The sequence below is a fragment of the Thermobia domestica genome, chromosome 2, assembly GCF_964235325.1.
Source record: "Thermobia domestica chromosome 2, izTheDome1.hap1.1, whole genome shotgun sequence".
Lineage (NCBI taxonomy): Eukaryota > Metazoa > Arthropoda > Insecta > Zygentoma > Lepismatidae > Thermobia > Thermobia domestica.
In genome coordinates this window covers 209,721,268-209,741,553 of record NC_137455.1, presented here as the reverse complement: position 1 = coordinate 209,741,553, position 20,286 = coordinate 209,721,268, and the positions used below count along the sequence as shown (strand labels likewise).

General features: G+C 37.1%; 1 protein-coding gene across 1 annotated transcript in view; it reads left to right on the top strand.

Moving 5' to 3' along the window:
- The window catches only part of Trpm (transient receptor potential cation channel, subfamily M), a 179,584-nt gene that overhangs the window by 52,405 nt on the left and 106,893 nt on the right, over positions 1-20,286 (top strand). The window contains exon 4 of the mRNA XM_081749898.1: positions 15,832-15,988. Within this exon, the coding sequence (XP_081606024.1) occupies positions 15,832-15,988 (157 nt within the window). The remainder of the gene's footprint in view (positions 1-15,831; positions 15,989-20,286) is intronic.

Sequence of the window (20,286 nt, the reverse complement as noted above, 5' to 3'; positions counted from 1 at the left end):
TGGCACAACCTGGTTTCATGTTGGTTGCCACAATATCCGCATCGCGGTTGATTTGTATAACTGTTTGTGAAATGAGTGTTGTAGGTCTGACATCTCTCGCATCGCAGAGGCACTTGCCCGGGAGTTTTAGAAGGTTCTACCCTATGAATTTTCTTATAAATAGGTGTACCTTGTGCCAGAAAATGATCGATAGCCTGCTAGTTTGGGGACAAAACACGTATCATATATGTCGGCCCATTATTGTTTTTAATGCGTATGCATTTGTCAATGTTAATGCCCTCTTGAATAAGCTCTTCGCGCACTTCGTCGTCCGTAAACTCTGGAAGAACACCACGAATAACGACAGATAGCATTGGCAATTTCTTAGGTGGTGGTGGTTATTTAGGCCTAGAATCAGACTTTTTTGTCAATTTTGCGTTTTCCCGAAGATTTCATAAGATGCCTTATTACGTAAATAAGTTCCAAAATTTAGATCTTTTGCTTTTATAATGTATCCATTTCTATTGCGGACTATTTGTTCTACATTTGCACGTGGAACGTATTTAATGATCTGGAGTAAGATCATCTTTGGATGTGTGTATTTCGGGTCAAAGTTACTCACTAGAAAATTGTAAACGGGATCCGGATTTATGTTGAGAGTTTCGGATAATGATTCTGAAGGTGACGATCCAGTGTCCATTGGTTGGACGACGTTAGAACATAAATGTCTACCACGAAATCTCTTAGCAGACTGAGTTGACTCACTAGATGGATGTCTCTCTTTAGATGTGTTTGCTACTGGTTGACTTCCCCAGGAAAAATGTCGAGAGCGACCGGTTGTTGCAGTGGGTGCAGCTTGAACATGCGAAGTGTTTGTAGTTGTAGAAATAGAAGCTGGTAATCCTGTATGTCGACCGAGAACCGATTGTTTGTTAGTATTGCCAGAGTCCCCAATCACAATGAAGTATCCTGGACCCGAAGCCTAAATGAATGTGAAAATTAATGAAAAGATCATGAATGAGATTCAAAAAGCAAGTTTGCCCTCCGAAAGTGAAAACTTCCGTCAACCCTCTAAGTGTTGTATGTGTGCTGTGCTCACAAATGAGTATGCAACTCTTGGTCCGAGCTAGCACATTAACAGGCACAAAAGAGGTTAGGCTCCTTGGTTCAGTATGATTATTATTAAAAGCAACTGAGCACCAACCTAAAACTTTGGCTTTCAAATCTTTCATTTACGTTTATGTGTGATTTCACGTTTAACAGAGACAAACATTTTGAAATATGTGTACTCTAAATAAATTATTTAAATAGATCTTTTTCATAAAGTTATTGTTTTTAAATTAATGTTCAAAGCCTTTGTATTTTAATGAGCCTTCTCTAAAATCTACGCAAATGAATTGTGCTTCAATCTTCCGAGTTATTTTAAACTATATGTTGTGGAAGTTTATATGTTTGTGGTCAACTTTTAGACAATGAGATCTCGGAAAATACAGGCTATAGAAAGATTACGTTTTCACTGATTGATTGGAAATTTTGCGCAGATTGTACAGTTTTAATTGAATGTTTAAAAAACATGGCCATTATTTCTTTATTACATTTTAAGGGTACACTGGAAGCGTTGATTTTTTTTTTTTAAAAGCATCATATCCTACGAGTTATACATTCCAAATCCACATGTTTGTATATAAGGGTTGCATATGTCTCAGGCGTTTGATTCATGACCAAATCATGAAAAAGGAGGATAATCATTTCTCCAGTCTAAGATGAATCTTTATTTTCGGAATGGTTTGCCCAATGAACACGATATATATATATATATATATATATATATATATATATATATATATATATACCGATGGTGATCAGAAAAATGGAAACACTTGAATGAAATTGCAACTTACCAGATTAATATGGTGTCGGGCCAACTTTCGCCTTCAGAACAGCCTTGATGCGACGTGGGATGGAGGCATAGAGGTCGACAATGGTAGCAAATGGAATTCTACACCATTCCTCGTGCAGGGCATCGGCCAGTTCTGTGAGAGAGAATGGAGTTGTAAATCGTCGCTGGAGTCGTTTTTGCAAAACGGACCACAGATGTTCAATTATGGTCAGATCTGGGGATTGGGCGGGCCAGGGGAGGTGTTGAACTTCATCCCGATGTTCCTCAAACCACGCTGCAACAACGCCAGCTGTGTGAATGGGTGCATTATCATCCTGGAAGATGGCGTCATTGTCCGGGAACAACCCATCCGGACCATAGGATGCAAGTGGTCTCCTAAAATTGCGACATAATCGTTGGCAGTGATTCGTCCGCTAAGTGTGAACACAGAACCCAATAAAACCATGATATGGCTGTCCACAGCATCACCGAGCCACCGCCATGTTTCACAGTTGGGCGGAGACATTGCAGATCATAAGCTTCTTTGGGCGTTCTCCACACATAAGCACGGCCCGTGATTGGGAATAGGGTGAAGGATGACTCATACGACCATATCACACATTTCCAGTCCTCAAAGGTCCAAGTTGCATGGTTGCGGCACCATTTGCGGCGTGCGAAAGCGTTATGGTTCCTGATGAGCGGTTTGGCCCGTGCAACACGACCCCGTAAATTCATGTCATGTAATTCGCGGCGGACTGTGATTGTCGAAACAGGGTGGGGGATGTGCTGATTGAGTTCCTCCGTCACTTTCTCCGCAGTGGCACGACGGTTCTGCGTGACAATGCGCTTTAATACCCGGCGTGACCTGTCACTCATGATTTTCTTCCGCCCACTGTTCCGCTTCCCAGATGTGGTTTTCCCGTGTGTTGTGTAGACCGTCATCACCTTCGACACTGTCCCACGCGATACATCTAACATAGTAGCCACTGACGTCACACTCACTCCACATAACCGCGCACCAACAATTTGACCTCTTTGAAAATCTGAGAGGTCTCCCATTTTACACTACCTTCGGCTGCTGCAGCCACTGGACACTGCTGTTCCACTGCGCCTGACATAGTATGAAGACCGACCTAACACACCGCCATTAGCGGTCCGGCGCTGCGGACGCCACGACACCACTACCAACCCATACATCTGACGTGTTGCCAACTACAGGTGTTTCCATTTTTCTGATCACCATCTGTATATATATATATATATATATATATATATATATATATAGATAGATAGATAGATAGATAGATAGATAGATAGATAGATAGATAGATAGATAGATAGATAGATATAGATATAGATATATATAGATATACGCCATTATAATTAATTGTGTATGTAATGTATTTGCTTATTACATACTGCGTGCAAGAAGAAAGAAAACACTGGTCATGCATGAATTAGAAACTCTAACCGGAAGTAGGCTCAAATCTTGCAAACGATGCGAGATATTGAGAAAAAAATATTCGATAACATCTCCCCTATATGATACGCCTTGCCGGTCTTTTTTTATCAAGACGTCTTTCACTTGTGTCTCTAAAGGAACATGTAGAAATGTTGTGTTGAATGAGATGGATATTTATGCTCATATGCGAATGATGCGCTGTATAGAGAGCGCAGGTTCAGTTAGTCTATATATTAAAATGTTAGGTTTATATTTGTCCCCAATCCTTTCGAGAATGAGATCTCGAAAACCACACATGTTAGAAATGTGCCGTTTTCGCTGGTCAATGCAAAGTTTTATGTAGATTGACCAATTCTCATTTAAATTTTCAAAAACCATGTCGTTATTGTTCTATTAAACATTTTAGGGGCCGCTTTGAGCCCATAAGATTAACATCGTTGCAGGCCGAAACTACGGTGCTAGGTAACCAGTACGGACATTGCAGGCGCTTTGTTTAAATCTGAATGACAAAACCTATTGCATGCTGGCAACGTCAAAGGCCTCAAGAGACACAATGAGGCGTACTCAGACGGATATGGATTTATTAGGGAAAAATTTCCACTTGATATCGTGTTACTTCTACAAATTTGCGGCAAACACACTCCAACATCTATACATAGCAATTCATTTCCTTTGTGAGTCTCCTATCCTTTACTTGTATAGGTAAGGAGTCAGGCACAGTGGGAAGGAGATATATTGTCATAACAGAGCAATGCGCTGAGTAGACAGCGCAGGTTCCGCTAGTACTTGATTAAAATATTAACCCTTAAATTTCTAAGGTGGCGATTTGTAATTTGTGTTTCATTACATCATTTAGTATTTATTCTTTTTACTTATTCATATATTAATATACAATACCTAAACTTAAGATTAACTTCATTTCGAAAGGTACACGATGATAGAGCGCGTACCTCTCGTGCATAGAACCTCTAGTTCGATGCCCGATCAAGTAAGTTTGTGGTGGACAACATCGTGCTCGTGGGTTTTCTCTGGGTACTCCCGTTTCTTCCTATTTCACATTCCATCACATCTTCCATCATCATTCTCTTGCCTTAATCATCCTCTCCCTTAACCTAAAGGGCTAAATTGTGGGTCGTTAAACTGAAAGATTTCATTTCATTTCATTTTCACATCATTTCGAACGTTAAATTTCGTGAATGTTCTATTCTGTGTGATTACGAATTGATTTCAATTTCAGACAAATACGCAATAACTCTTAATTCTCTCAATTTTCTCGTTTTATCGATTTGTGGTGTATTCCTAAATATATAAAGGTAACCAAGAAAGTTATGTCGCTTTTTGTTGAGGTATGTGTTCAATTGGCCCTCACACCGTGAGTTAAATGTGAATGGAGATAAGAAGAAGGTCAGTTGTTGGTGTGGGTATATCCAATATACTACCTGGTTGCGGCAATTCATTTACACCCTGAACTTGCGTAAGGACAGAGTGAGCATGGGACCTCCATAGAGAGTCATAAGGGCGTGTATGCCGTACGAATCCAAACTGAGGTCAAACGCCGCTGCAGTAGGGTGGAAGATATACCAGGCCTTTGGTGAGGGTGTCGTGACTACGTGGACAGGGCGACGCTGATTAACAACGTTCAAGAACGGTGACGAAACACTCGAATACACACCACAAGAGATCAACACATGTACAAAATGAAAATCTTCAGGCAGTAATTGAGGCGATCATGGCCACACGTGAGGAACTGAGACTACAATTCAGTGTGAATAGAGAAACCATTCGGCAGCACCTCCATTAACTTGGGAAGCACAACAAATTGGGTCGATAGTTCCCACATTATTTCATTCCAGGCCAGAAGGCAACGGGAGCAGACACTGTGTTTCTTTGCTGTCTGTCTGAGAAAGGAACGATTTAGCCATTTCTGGACAGGGTGTTGACATGCGATAAGAAGTGGGTCCTGTACGAAGCTCCACGGCACCGTCATCATTGGTTAGCATCCCATGAACCGGTTCCGAAATCGCCAAAACAGCACTGCAGCAGAAGATCCTGCTGTGTGTTTGGTGGACTGCTCACGGCATGGTGCATCTGGAACTGATATCAGCGGGTCAGAGCATCAATGCAACTGTGTACTGTCAGCAGTTTAGCCGTGTTGAAGAAAAACTCACAACTTTGAAGCCACCACTTCTGAATCACAAAGGGGCCCCCCTGTTACAGGACAGTGCTAAGTTCCACATGGCTAGGATGACCCGAAACACAATTCTATCCCTTGGATGGCCCACTGTTGCATCCATCATACTCCTCGGACACTGCACCGTCCGATTATCACCTGTTCCATTCTTTGGAAAATCACCTTAGAAGACGCCAGTTCAAATCCCTAGTAAAGGTGCAAAATGCACTTGATACCTTCTTCCCTTCACGATCCACCAAGTTCTACCGCGATGGAATCCATGGCCTTCCAAAACATTGGCAGAAGGTCGTCGATGCTGCTGGAGACCATTTTTGATCTTCCAGGTACGTCTTAGGTGACACACCGATGTCGAAGGTGGTGGGTGAAAAAGCAACAGAACTTTCTTGGTTATCTCTCGGGGAGGAATTTTGGTAACTTTTGAAAATCATTGCTCAAGTAACTCTTTAGTCCGATAAATTCGCTGAACGTAAGAATTTTGATTTATATGAAAGTTCTTTGTTTTTCCTTGTAGTCAACACTTCTGCATGAGTGAGAAGTTGTACGATTTTCCTTATTTTTTAGAATGGGAAAAATGATCCTTCCTGGTTTCGTAGTGCTAAACCAAATTTCCCTTCCATATTAACTATTCTTAATTTTGAAAGGAAGGAACTAAATACTTTCTGGGGCAACCTGAAGACCACTCTGATTTTACTTGCAATGAGTCACAGCAGTCGACGGTATCATTAGAGGATTAATCTTCAGTCTCTCGGTAACTATCGATTCTTGAGCACATTTTTCTTTTACATCTTAAAATCAACCACTCATGAATATAATCCAACTATCAGACTGAGTGAATAAGTCGGTCTTCTTCAAACACTTCAAGCACGTAAGTTTTCATCCACTAGCTGGCTAAGTTGTACCATTCCATAGATTAAGGCTGCACTACTTCATAGCTCCAAACTAATGAGTTGAACACTTCTAAACGCCTTTCAAGCACCTCTATTTTACTGTCGTCACAAATTGTTCTTTGTATTCATTCTTCAGTCTTCTGGAGTTTAAGATGTTGAATTTTTATTGCCACGGTGCCTTCAGAGATACCATACAATGTTGTTCTTATTCCATAACTTTCCAACAGGTAATATTTCTTTTTTGCTTGTGTCTTCCACAAGTAATGATCTTTAAAATACCTCTGAACTTTTGTTTTTCTGCAAAGAAAAGAACAAGATTTCTTTTTATCCAAAGCAAAGTAGGAAGGTTGGTGCAGGCAGATGTTGGTTCAAAGCCCCACAACCTCGTCAAGGGCTCTACCTCTGTGAGGGCCCACTTTTGACTGGAGAGGGACGTAAGATCATATGCACCACACCATCTTACGCCGAAGAACAAGATTCTAGCAAATTCCTTGGTATTTCACTTAGCAAACCCTTTGGAATTCCTTTAATGCCAAAGGTTTTACTGTGGTACTTTATCAAGTAACTTGCTAGTGGATGATGATGAGATAAAGGGTGGGGGAATTCTAACAAATTCCTTGGTATTTCACGACGCAAACCCTTTGGTATTTTTTCAATTCCAAAGATTTTGCTGCGATACTTTACCAAAGTATTTGTTATTATCAGAAAAAAGAGGGACAGAGAAGGATAAAGTAGAAGGCTGCTAATGTGTGTGTAGAGAATTGTTGAAGTTGAGAAAATAAGGAAATTTGAAAGAAAGTGTTAGTGTAAGCAATGAGAAAAATAAAAATAAATTAATAAAATGCTGCTATGGTTATAAAGGAACATTGTTCTATTTTTATTCTATTTTTTACTCTTAAATAGACATTTCTGTAATTATTATTTCATCACTATTGTTGTTAATTTATTCAACGATTAGAACAATAAAAATGTGTTGGTTCTTCTCGTATAAAAACACACATTCTTATGAGGTCTGTGATTGTTCTCTTGCAGTGCTCCTACTATTTCGGAGACAAATTTCGCACTAACGAAACAAAATTTTCCCATTCCAAGTTAAATCTCACGTAGGCTGTAAATGGTGGTATTTCTGCATTTATGACAACTAGTTTGCGCGTGCTTATAAAGAAATTCATTTCAATTGTATTTGTAAAATGACATATTCATTAAACAGTATATCAGGTAGTGTAAAATGTATAGAGCCTTTTGCACACGAAATGGCATCTGTGTACAGAATCTCAGAGTGCATGAGTCCCAGTGGGTCGGACCCAACCTTGCCAACCATACGATAATTTATCGAGATATACGGTCATTTAAACCGTAATGTTATAAACGATAATGCCCTTATAAGAATAGGTGAATATACGATAATTTTGGAACGCACACGTTTCTGCAGTCTTTGAATGAGCAAATAAATTGCAGATGTGCACTAAATAATAATAAAACACACACACTAAAATGTTTAACAGTCGTTTCCGATCAAATAAATCGATAACGAAATGCAACCCTGCATCCATTCTTCTATGTTTAGGAAGAAATGGAAATATTGTTGTTGTTCAAAGTACAATAGTGTTAATTATGGTCAAAAGGTCAGTGATGCCAATTTGGAACTGGAAACTGAAGATTGCTAAATAAGTTTATTATATATTATTAGTAGTATTATACTTGTTTCTACACTTATCACGTGCACAACGAATATACGATTTTTTGTAATATACGATAATTTTAGAAACGAAAATTGATAATTTTATTCTCTATGGTTGGCAACTCTGGCCAGACTTAAGGTCGTTTGCCAGCTTATAGTCTATCTATTAAAATGCTACAATAGCAATAAAAATACCTGCACTCGAACCTGTAACTTTGGATTTCAAACCTTTCATTTACGGTTATTTGTGATTTCACGTTTTGTCCAAAGCCTTTGTATTTCAATAAGCCTTCTCCAAAATCAATGCAAATGAATTGTGGTGCCATCTTCAGAGTTCTTTTAAACTATATGTTTGTGGTCGTTTATATATTTGTGCCCAATCCTTTCGACAATGAGTTTTCGGAAACTACAGGCTCTAGAAAGATGTCGTTTTCACTGATTGATTGGAAATTTTGCATAGATTATCCAGTTCTAATTGAATATTTAAAAATTGTGGACATTATTTCTTTATTACATTTTTACGGGTACACTGGAATGTTGCAATTAAATAGCAGCTAAAACATCAAATAGCTATCGCTGGTCAATTCCAAATTTTGTGTAGATTGTCCAGTTCTCATTCAAATTTTCAAAAGACGTGTCGTTATTGTTGTATTCAACATTTTAGGGGCCGTTTTGAGCCCATAAGATTAACATGCCGAAACTACGGTGTCAGGCAACCAGTAGAGAAGTTACGTATGGCGGGTTGATGGACATTGCAGGCGCATTGCTTAAATCTGAATGACAAAACCTATTGCATGCTAGCAACTTCAAAGGCTTCAAGAGACGAAATGAGGCGTACTCGGACGGATATGGATTTATTAGAAAAAGTATTTCAACTTGATATCGTGTTACTTCTACAAATTTGCAACAAACTCACTGCAACATCTATACATAGCAATTCACTCCCTTTGTGAGTCTCCTATCCTTTACTTGTGTGAGTAAGGAGTCATGCACAATGGGAAGGAGATTCATGGTCATAATAGAAAAATACGCTGAGTAGACAGGTTCAGATTGTAGAAACTAATTGGTTTCACTATTACAATAGATATTATTATTATTATTATTAGTAGTAGTAGTAGTAGTAGTAGTATTTATAACTAGGAATGTAATGTATATACCCGATTGCAATGAAATGAGCTGAGCGAGCTTAAACTACGTAATCAGGAAGCGTTTTTCGGTGATTATTCCTCGATGGTACATCGGATTTTTGATTTCGACCTATGTTGTCACTCAGCACGACATACTCTATCAGCGTGCTAAGTTTGGTTGAGATCGGCCAAACGGTCTAGGAGGAGTTTGCGGACAACCAAACGGCTAACCCGAGTATAAGAGCTTCGCTTCTCTCAGCTCAATAATAATATCAAACAAGTGTATAGCGATTTCCTGAACGTTCAGTAAGGTGTGTCGTCAGTCAAAAGAAGTTTGAGAACCAGTGCAATAGATATGCTGTAGTGTAATAACAAATTTAAATTCTGATATGATATTGTTCATCCTTTCTGCTTTCTTATCCACTTTTTTTCAACACCTTGAAACTATAGAAATATATACAAAATACTTGAACACTACATTTCATATTCCATAAATTAAGTAAATAACTGCCCTGTCTGTATAAATTATTATATATTTATATTTAATTCTGTGCCTCGTCGGAAACACCATGCTCATAAACAAACATATTCTTGCACGAACTATTCAGCTACATCGGATGCGATGAAGTTATGAAAACTAGGAGAGAAAACAGGACTTCTCAGAACTTTATCAACATATTAGATTTGTTCGCATTATGCAACAATTATCATATTTCGTAGCATCAAAGCCTAAAGACGATTATCAGCGAAATGCATGCGAGAGAGGTTCTACGCAATACAGCCAGTATTCCTATTTCAAACAGCCAATGAGCACAAAGAGCAGAATTAACGCACTCTTGCGCTGTAGGATATAATTTGAAACCATTTCCCTTCCCTTCAAAAAAAAAAAAAAATGTTATTTCAAATATATTTCTATTTACCGAATTTGAAGTACTGTTTCCATTCTGTTCTAATACATGAAAAAAAAAATAATTTTGATGGAGCTTTTTGTTCTGGTTGAAAGTTACAACGACCTAATTGTCGTCGATAATGGATCCAGCACTCAGTTGCGGCTACATGAAGTCTCATTGCTCAATACACAATTATACGGTAGGATCACTCGGAAAGAGAAAACATAGTCTTTAATGTAGAAACTCCCACATAGGAAATATCTAGTACAAAAAATTCATTCTGTAATATAAACCTATAACGAAAAGAAGAGAAAGCCACTCCCACAATACACGCTACTCTAGGTTCCAGCCTACTCACTCGATCTGAGAGAGAATAAGTTATTTAGCAGTTTCCAATGCTTTTCATAGTAACATTTTACACACCGGTTAGGAACAACTATACCACCAAATCCAGGTTCTTTACTATAAAGTACGCACAAGTGTGTAATTCTTCCTCAACTCTGGTTAATTATCACCTATGTACCCGTAATTTTAAGAACTCGTTCGTTTTCGTAAACTTTTTTAAATATGAAATTTAAGTTGTTGAACTATAAAATGAATAATATTTCTATAATAAGCAATATCAAATAGAGTAAATATTTTTTATGATTTACCATAGGGTACTACCCAACAAATAGTGCATAATCGGAAAAGAATATATAAGAAGTTCCAACTTTTCTAATACAAACATTAAAAAAATATTAAGAAAAAATATAATGAAGTATCAAAAGTTCGGATAATTAACTCTCTAATTTTATATAAATTAAAATTGATGAATGGAATGTTTCGTATTTCTAATACATTTGTTAAAATAAAAATTCTGGACAGCTCAAAATTAAATCTAAAACCTTTATAGCGCAATAGTATATGTTTTTTAACTTGTCACATATATTAAAGGGATAAACACGTTTATTAAATTACATGAAAGGCTATTTCCTATAGGGAAATGTAGAAGGTATTGCACAACTATGTCCAGTAGGTATCAGTGATCCTTCCTTTAGTAAATACGTACATTCGACAAATCAATTAAACATTTAAAAAATTATAATTATTAATAAGGTCAATAAAATTAATTTTACGCAATTTGTGCAGTCTTTATAGATACCATTTTGATAATCATCATAAGAATAAAACGTAAAGCAGAGCAGATGTACTACTATTTCTAGTACTACCATTCATTGCATAATGTTTACCTCTGCTAATAATTCTAAACTGTATTATGCATAAGTATGAGAATTCTTGTAGAATGGCTATGTCAATCCGTCTCTAGAGAGGTATCAAATAAAAAAAATGTAAGAGACAAAGCAAAACGGTTTTCTGCTTATGTATTAAAAGCCTCAATGATGTGGTTTACTTCGGTCCTTATTCGTTTATTGCGACCAAAAGTGGTAGAAATATATCATTTCCGGTTTCAGTGTCGTTCTCCATAGAGCAATAATGGCAAGTGGTGACGAGAAATGGCTTTCGATACTGATTTAGCCTCCCAAAACTAAACTTCGTCTACGCCCTTTCCAGTGCTAAAACTTGAAGATGTTGAAATTCACTAATATTTATGTTTTCAATATTGATTTCCACAGAGCAAAAATGGTGCTAGAAAGCGAGAAATGTTTATATACAGGGTCCGGCAAAAATATCTCTCATATTTGGAGAGGGCGCTGTGTGATGGGGATACGGCGGTGGAGGGGGTATCAATCGATAGCGGTATAAGTGTCAGTTTCAGGAGTTGCAATGGCGTGGCGCAGTGAGCATCGTTCGTTTGTTGTGGAGGAGCATATTCATAATGATGGTTCTGTGATTACCACTCAGCGTGCATTTCGAATTCGCTTCGGAATTGGCCGACGTGATTCTGTTCCGGATAGGAAAACTATTTAAGTCCGGGTTTCAAATTTAGAGCAACACGTTGTGCACTGAGAAAAAATCGCCTCGGACCGTAACAACGCCGAAAAATGTGGCGCGTGTGAGAGCGTTCATCCATCAATTTCCAAATCGCTCAGCACTTATACAGGTCGGCCAGACGATTTCTTTCTCAGTGCAGATCCTGTTGCTCTAAAGTTAGTTTGATACCCAAACTTGAATAGTCTTTCTATCGAAAACAAAATCATGTCGGTCAAGTCCGAACCGAATGCGAAATGCCTGCTGAGTAGTAATCACAGAACCACCATTACGAATATATACTGTTTTTACTTTCAGTATCTATCGTCCTGGAGCACCAACAGTAGAAGATAGCGAGAAATTGTTATTCGATACGTGGCTCCGCGTAACGTAGCGCTCTCGTCTTTGATAAGAGCGGTCCCGTAGTCGATTTCCGATGTGAACACTCGGATGAAAAAGTGAAAAAGTCTTTTCAGGCCAGTCGTCCTGAGTGAGGTTTTCCTGGATTTTTCTCATTCACACTAGCAAAATACCGGAATGGTACCTAATATAAGGGTCGAGATTATTTTCTTCCTTCCCCTTTTCTTTATTCCTTTCCCACTTCCCTAGTAGTGTGATTGCCGCGGAATATCATCCCTCATACGTAACAAGCTAAAATGACCATAGGTGGTGAATGCTCAGAAAGATAATTCCTGTCTATATTGATTGAGAGTTCCAAAAACAGATGTCATTCCGTCCTTATCTCTCAATGGAAACCACAAGTAGTAAAATTTTCCACAACTTCAGATAAATATTCCACAAGTAGTAAAATTTTCTACAACTTCAGATAAATATTATCAATATTTATTTTCAAAAAAAAAGTGATAATATATAAACAATGTTAAAATATATTTAGCGATACAACGTATTGTCCCCATGTATCAAAATGGTAGTACTTAACGAGCAACGTTCTATATAATGTATTTCACCGAAATGAGTTAAACATAATTTGCCTTCATTAAGAATTTTTGCTATCAAGTATAATTATTTATTTTTGCTCCTCAAGTCTTTCGTCATATTTCTAAAGACGGAAGATATTGAGCAGTTTATTGAAGAAACAGGTAAAAACAGAAGGAAGAAACTTTCTTCAAAACATTGCATTTTTTTTAATTTTTAAAAATAATCCTCTTAGGATATTCCAGTTTTTAAAAGAAATGTTGAGGAAACTAAGTGTTCTCATGACTGATAAATGCACGCCTCTTAATTATGCATCTAATTTGAAATGTAAATTCATTCTTCTTCCTACAAAACGAGGTTAATTGCACAACTGGATCGAAGAAAAGAGAAAATATTTTTCCTTTTATATTGCTATGAGTTGTTGAAACTTTCAAAATGTACAAAACTTCAATTTGTTTCTGCATGATATGACTCTTCGCTACTCGGAAATTCACCTTTTTTTATTATTTATTCGAGTGAATTAGTCATTTTCGCGCGAAGAGCGTTATGATTAAACGATTGTCTTATATTTATTACATTTATTTATGTTACATACTCGTATAAAGCAGACATTTTGTTTGTGTTATCCTTTTTACAAATTCACATCACTGACTTGACATATTGTACTTACGGAGACAAATACTATTTAGATTTAAACAAGTGGGTTTCGATTTATAGTGTGAAGCTATTGTGTGAGAATTCAGTACTTCAACTCAAATAGTACACCTCGCTTAGCACTATAAGAAAAGAAAAAATTGTAAGAATGAAACAAATTATTAGAATGACAGTACAATTCTACCACTGTGGAGAGTAACTCAGAAAATTTTCGTGTGTATCATGGAGTCTGTGTAATAAAAAAAGTGCCAACTTACATCTCTATCAAGAAATTGGACCAGCAGTTACGCGAAACGGAATCCTTGTTACCGATAATTAGTAAACATGCAAAAAGGAAAGTTTCAGAAGAAAGCGTAGATAGAACTCGTGTAGCATTTAACAGCAGGCAACCAAAAGCACCGATCATGGGGGCCGGGGGCTCGGGCTGCCCCAATGCCCATGTGGGCCCCCATGTATTTTGTATGTGTATATGTGTTTTTATGTGTATTTTTATTGTTATATGTATTTTTATGAATATACAATATATATGCCTTCTTAGACCCTTGTCTGGAATGTTGGCAACCAAACACACATCTGAATGCCCCCTTTCAAAGTTACAGAGAAGTTCGCGTCCTTGTAGGCAATTATAAATCCCAAAATCAACTGTTCATAGGGTACTCTACAAAAGTTTGCACCTCCAAGCATACGAGATTCAACTTCATGAGCGCATAAAACCCATTGACAAGCCACTGCGGGTAAAATTCACAGAAGAAATACTTAAAACAATTTATGAGGAGGCATTCCTGAGAAGATGTTTGTTTTCAAACGAGGTGATCTTTCATACAAGTGGGCATGTTAACAGACATAATTACAGGATTTGGGGATCAGAGAATCCTCACGAAAAAGAACGCGATTCTCCGAAATTGAATGCGTGGTGTGGTGCTATGAAAAACAAAATTATAATCGAACCCTTCTTTTTCGTTGAGTAAAGTAAACTCGGAATTCGAACAATTATCTAGACATGTTACAGCAATATACCTTGCCCTAAATTCTACCCGGAGTCGTTTTCCAAGACGGAGCTTCATGCGGGTTTGTCGCATCTCATAAGGGACTTCCTTGATGATCGTTTCAATGGGGAGGAGATGGATTAGAAGAGGTTCAAAATTCATAACGTTGCCCCACACCATACTGATGCTCCAGGAAGATTAACAAATATCTCCTAAACATGGAAATAACATGGAAATCATCTCTTGCCTGGTAAACACAGTTGTGACAATTGACAGTTTCATTCAATTTAGAAGTCGCCTCATTAGACCAAACAATGAAACAGTCAACTTTCCATTATTGCAAATCCATTCTCAAAATTGGAAGTTCCTATCCGGATCTCATCTTTCTGTGAAGGAAGCTGGGAATGTACTTTGCTTGCTTTAAAATGTTCTGAACACTTGATTTGCTTACACATGATTCATGCAAAACTTGCCACATAAACTTCTGAGGGGATCTTCTGAAAGTTTGTAACACTGTTTCCAACCATCTGTCGTCCACTACAGATTTCTTGCTGCCACCCAGTCCCTTCTTCAAACCACACACAGTTCCTTCTCTCTCAAACTTGGCGCGGGAGCAGCATCAAAGTCTGCCCGCCATCCGCTATTGTCTTTGCACTTCTTTCATGTTCTTACATTTCCATAAACATTTGAAAATCTACTTTGATTGCTCAAAGGAAAAGTTCCTAGCCATCTTGTCAATTACTTGCTACTGGCGATTCAATTGAAAATAAAAACAAAACAATTGAATGGGGAAGAAAATACAAACAAATGAATGGGTATGCATATCAGTATGAGAGCGCCAAATAATAACAATTTGACCAGGTTATCTTTAATACGTTCTCTGTTATTAACAATGTAACCGCATTTTTGGGTCAATGTATTTGGATGAGAGATCTAAATAAACTACTAATTCGTTTCTTAAAATATTGTAAGCTGTATAATCAGTTTGATGCTTTATTCATCCGTCTAAAATAGAAACTAATGCAAGTGCTGAGCAAACTAATGCTTATTTTAGATATATTATTATAGATGTATTAATTGTGTATTTTAAATTGCTGTTTTTCCTGCCATAGTAAATAGTTGGTTCAATATGCATTTATGTGTATGAAGATCTGCTGGGATTGCCTGTTTCAATTAAAAGTGTGTATATATATATATCCTCATGCTATTCATGTGATGAAAGCAATATCTGGTTCTAATTATTATCAGGTGTTACACGCCATGTTGGTGATGCTCTTCTGGAACGTTCCCAACGGAGCGGTGGAATCATCAGCATTGGTATAGCTCCTTGGGGCATTGTTGAAAACAACCACGAGCTCATTGGACACAACAGAGATGTTCCATATCACTCCATCTCATCACCAAGGTAATATAGTGCATAATTGTACTTTTAGTTGTTTCTTTTTTAATTACAGTAGAGTTTAGTGATTAATGGGTTCTAACTGAAAGCTCAAAAGGAAATGAGATTGTACAATATTATTAGCACTTAACGAAAGAAATGTCTAAAAATCAGTCGTACTAATCGATAGATCTTATCCGATAGATAAGTAGAATAATATGATATGCGTCAGTGTTAAAACTGATGCGTAGTTTTCGAGAAATTTAGAAGAAACAAATTATATTGTAAACCTAAAAATTGATGGTGAACGAAAACCATGCCACCTATTGAGGTGAGACTAATACTGAAGTATGCCTTTATAAGGATCTTCATTATGATAATAGCTAACGAAATGTATGGTTAATTATATATGGCCCAAAATTATGAAAAAGTTTTAAACTTTATTTTCTATTTCACTAAAATATTATCCAAAAATAACACACATATTAATTGATAAATCAAACTTAACAAAATGACATGTTTGAGGATAAATTATGATGTCTGGTTTCCGATAATATATACAAAAAACGAACTTTTATGGCGTTTAAAATATTTCGTTGGTTGCCAATAATAATTCGTTGTTCTCCTAGGACAGATTGTTTATAGTTATGTTTATAAATCCATATGCAGTGGTCGACGTGAGACGGTATGCGGTGGTATGTCATACAGCCTCTGGTTTTTCAGTGATTAAGACATACTGCCTCTGGTTTTTCAGTGTTCAGACATACCGTCACGACAGAGTATGCTAAATAACTTTAATAAATCAATTTTTCCGTAGGAAACTCGGTTTTTGAGCAATTACGTGTATAATTCTCTATAATACAACATAAGGGGATATTTTTTTCAGCAAGTTGTTGGCGAGGGATCAAAATCTCTTCATGTCCCCCTACTGTAACTAAAGAGAAGCTCTCCGGTGATTTTCAGTCATTATGTAATACAACACACTTTCACTGTATTTCAGCTTTTGGATAGCTGGTATGTCGAGTGAAAATCGTAATAAAACATACCCCCTCTGCTTTTTTTTCCACTTCGAACACTGCCCATATGTAAAACATACTGTTAAATATTAGACCGTGCCTTCTCCCAATAATGATATAGAAACTCCTATCAGTGACACACACACATATTCCTCAACTACAAACATACTTCTTTAATATCTTGCAACATTTGGTTATATTAATTCTTTTTCCACCAATATTCCTGTACCTTTGCCAAAGCACGAAAACATGGATAGAAATTTACAGAGTAATCAGAATTTCGTCCTTAACATCAGGATTAGTTCAAAAGTATATACTTTAAAATGAAATATATACAGATATTAATAAATATATAAATAGTGTACTAAAAATTAATAAATTAGGGGAGCACGGGCTCAGTGGTAGAGCGCTTACGTTTGGTGCGCTCGCAGGCCCAGTAAGTTTGTGGTGGACAACATCATGTTCGTGGGTTTTCTTGTGGTACTTCCGTTTCCTCTCACTTGTTCAATCCACCAATTATTCCATCACCGTTCATTTGCCTTAATCATCGTCTCCCTTAGCCTAAAGGACATAATCATGGGAGCTTAAACTGAAAGATTTCATTTCAAAGTAATAAATTATTTGAACCATATGCATAGTAACTCAATTCAGCACAGATAAATAGGTTGGTATACAAACTTTAAATGATATTTATTGCTTGAATTATAATTATGCTGTGTAGTATTGGTAACATCAATTTCACCCTTATGATATATGATATATGAGAGGAAACAGGAGTACCCTCAAGAAAACTCACGTACACAATGTCCATAACAATCTTGCTTGGCCGGGGATCGAAAAAGGAACCGCACGCATTAGAGATGAGCGCTCTCCTACTAAGCCACCGTGCCTTCTTTCCCATTTACCAAACAGGCTTGTATCATCTGCATACAGTACAGTTGTATGTTTGCTGGAAGATCATTTATGTAAAGGAGAAGGAGCAAAGATCCCATAATTGAACCTTACGGTAATCTATCGCTTATATATCTAAGTCAAGTGTCGTTTTCTCTATATTTCCTGCCGCGTGAGTGATTTCTACTTTCTGCCTTCCAAATTCTAAGTAAGATTCAAGTAATTTTAAAGCATTATCCCGTACGCCATATTATTCTAATTTTCTAAGCAGAGCTTTTTGGTTTTCTAGGTCAAATGCTTTACTTAAATCATAAAATATCCCTACTGCCATCATGTTATCAATTGCTCCCAATATATTGTGTATTTGTGTGTAAGCAGCAGTTATTACGCACTTATTGAATGTAAAGCTATGTTGTTCTTGGGCTACTAATTTACTCTTTTTTATAAAGTTCATTAGTCTTTTCTTAAATAACTTTTCAAAAATTTTACTTAGGATAGATAATAAGGAATATAAGCTATGAAGGCCTAAAGTTTTCAGAAGCTTCCTATCCCTTTTTTAGACTAGTCCTGCTAGTTTCAGTTTTAACACATTCGCTGCTGAGGACGCCCATCGGCGTCCAGTACTGAATTTGGCATACGCGCCGGACGCCGCTCGTCCCTGCAGCTGATTCACTTTCCCGCCACCGGTAGTCTGCACACGCAGGTATTGGCGGGAAAGTGAATCAGCTGCAGGGACAAGCGCCGAGCGGCGTCCGGCGCATATGCCAAATTCAGTACTAGACGCCGATGGGCGTCCTCAGCAGCGAACGTGTTAATGGAAAAGTTCTGCTTTCCGTTCATTTGCTAAGTAAGTTATGACTTCTAGGATAAGTAAGTTATGACTTAGCACTTTAAGCAATCCCGCTGGAATACTGTATTATCGCCAACTGACTTTGAATCTTTGAAGCTATTCATCTCTTTTAATACTTCTTCGCAAGTTGGAGTAAGAAAGATGATATTCCTGATTCGAAGAACTCTCGGTTCTAGCATCTCGAGTGCTTCTTCAGGATGGATTTTCCGCCTCACTATAGCCTCGGCTACATTTGTGTAACATTAAACTGCTCAGTGATTTTCAAAGAGTCATTGGTTAGAAGGCCGTTTACATCTAGAGATATATTGTCAATTTTGGCTTTAAATTTAACGCTTGTATACTATTTGTATACTATTTCACCATGTCTCATAAATCGCATGTTTTATTTTTGATCTGTATAATTTTGATTGCATAATGGTTTTGTCTTGCTGTTTTGATTATGTTTTACAGTGTTTTATTTATTATTTTACAATAAAATAATCAGTTGTCCTTGTTTGTATTTATATCATTAACTGCCTCTTTTATTTACTGTATCGTTGTGTGTCTTGTATAATCCTTTTGTTTTCTTATTTTGTATTGTTCCATTTACTTCGAGGAAAGATTAATCAAAAATAGGTTGAAGCGTCTTTTGAAAAGAATCGAATTTTTTTTCTGTATTTACTGATACTAATTACCTCGTCCTAATTTTCCCTAATAGGTCTTTGACTAACACACACTATCTCGTCCTTTCATTCAACTTCTTTGTGTTGGAAAAGCAAATCCATTCTGCACTGTGGTCATACTGACATCACGCTATAAAACATCTTACTTCCTGTGAACGTGTAGGAGACTTCTGGCAACTTGGTGCCGGACTTTCTTTCATTTCCATCGACTGGGCAATATTTTATGTTACTATATCTATCTCACCCTTAAGTTTTGCACACCAGTATATGTACTGCTTGGATACTAACAAGTTTCACTTTGTAAACATATAGGATTTCACTCTGATCGAGCAAGAACTAAGGAATCTTCTCTCAGATTCTGATGAAAACCTGTTGGAAGGTACATTTTCTTCTAAATGATTGGTAGCCACCTGTTATCTAGGTCTGATTCCATGCAACTGGCCAACAACGTAAAATGTTGGAACAAGGTGTATGAGAAACGCAATTAAATGCGAAATTTCTTGCTCAACTACTCAACCGTTGAAAGCGTAATATCATGAAATTTGGTAAATGATAGGCATAAAATAGAAATGCATCATTCGCTTGTGTGAAATCAATATCTAAGCCGTACGTACGGAGGATATGGGTTCAGTATCCTTTCATCTACATTTTAAGTTTACACTGAATAAATTGGCATTAAAATTTATTCTGAGTACTGCCTTTGCACATACTACACTGCAGGAACTAGGGTTTGACTTTCTAGAAGGTTACGATTCATGTATGTATTTGGTAGAAGGAAGGCTAATAAATATCCGACATTGTGATAGATGAAATTATTGATCACTTTTAAATTTGTTCATAAGTAAGAAACAAGAGAAAGCAAGTAATTCTGACGATTACGAATAAAGTTTTTTATTACCTCCAAGC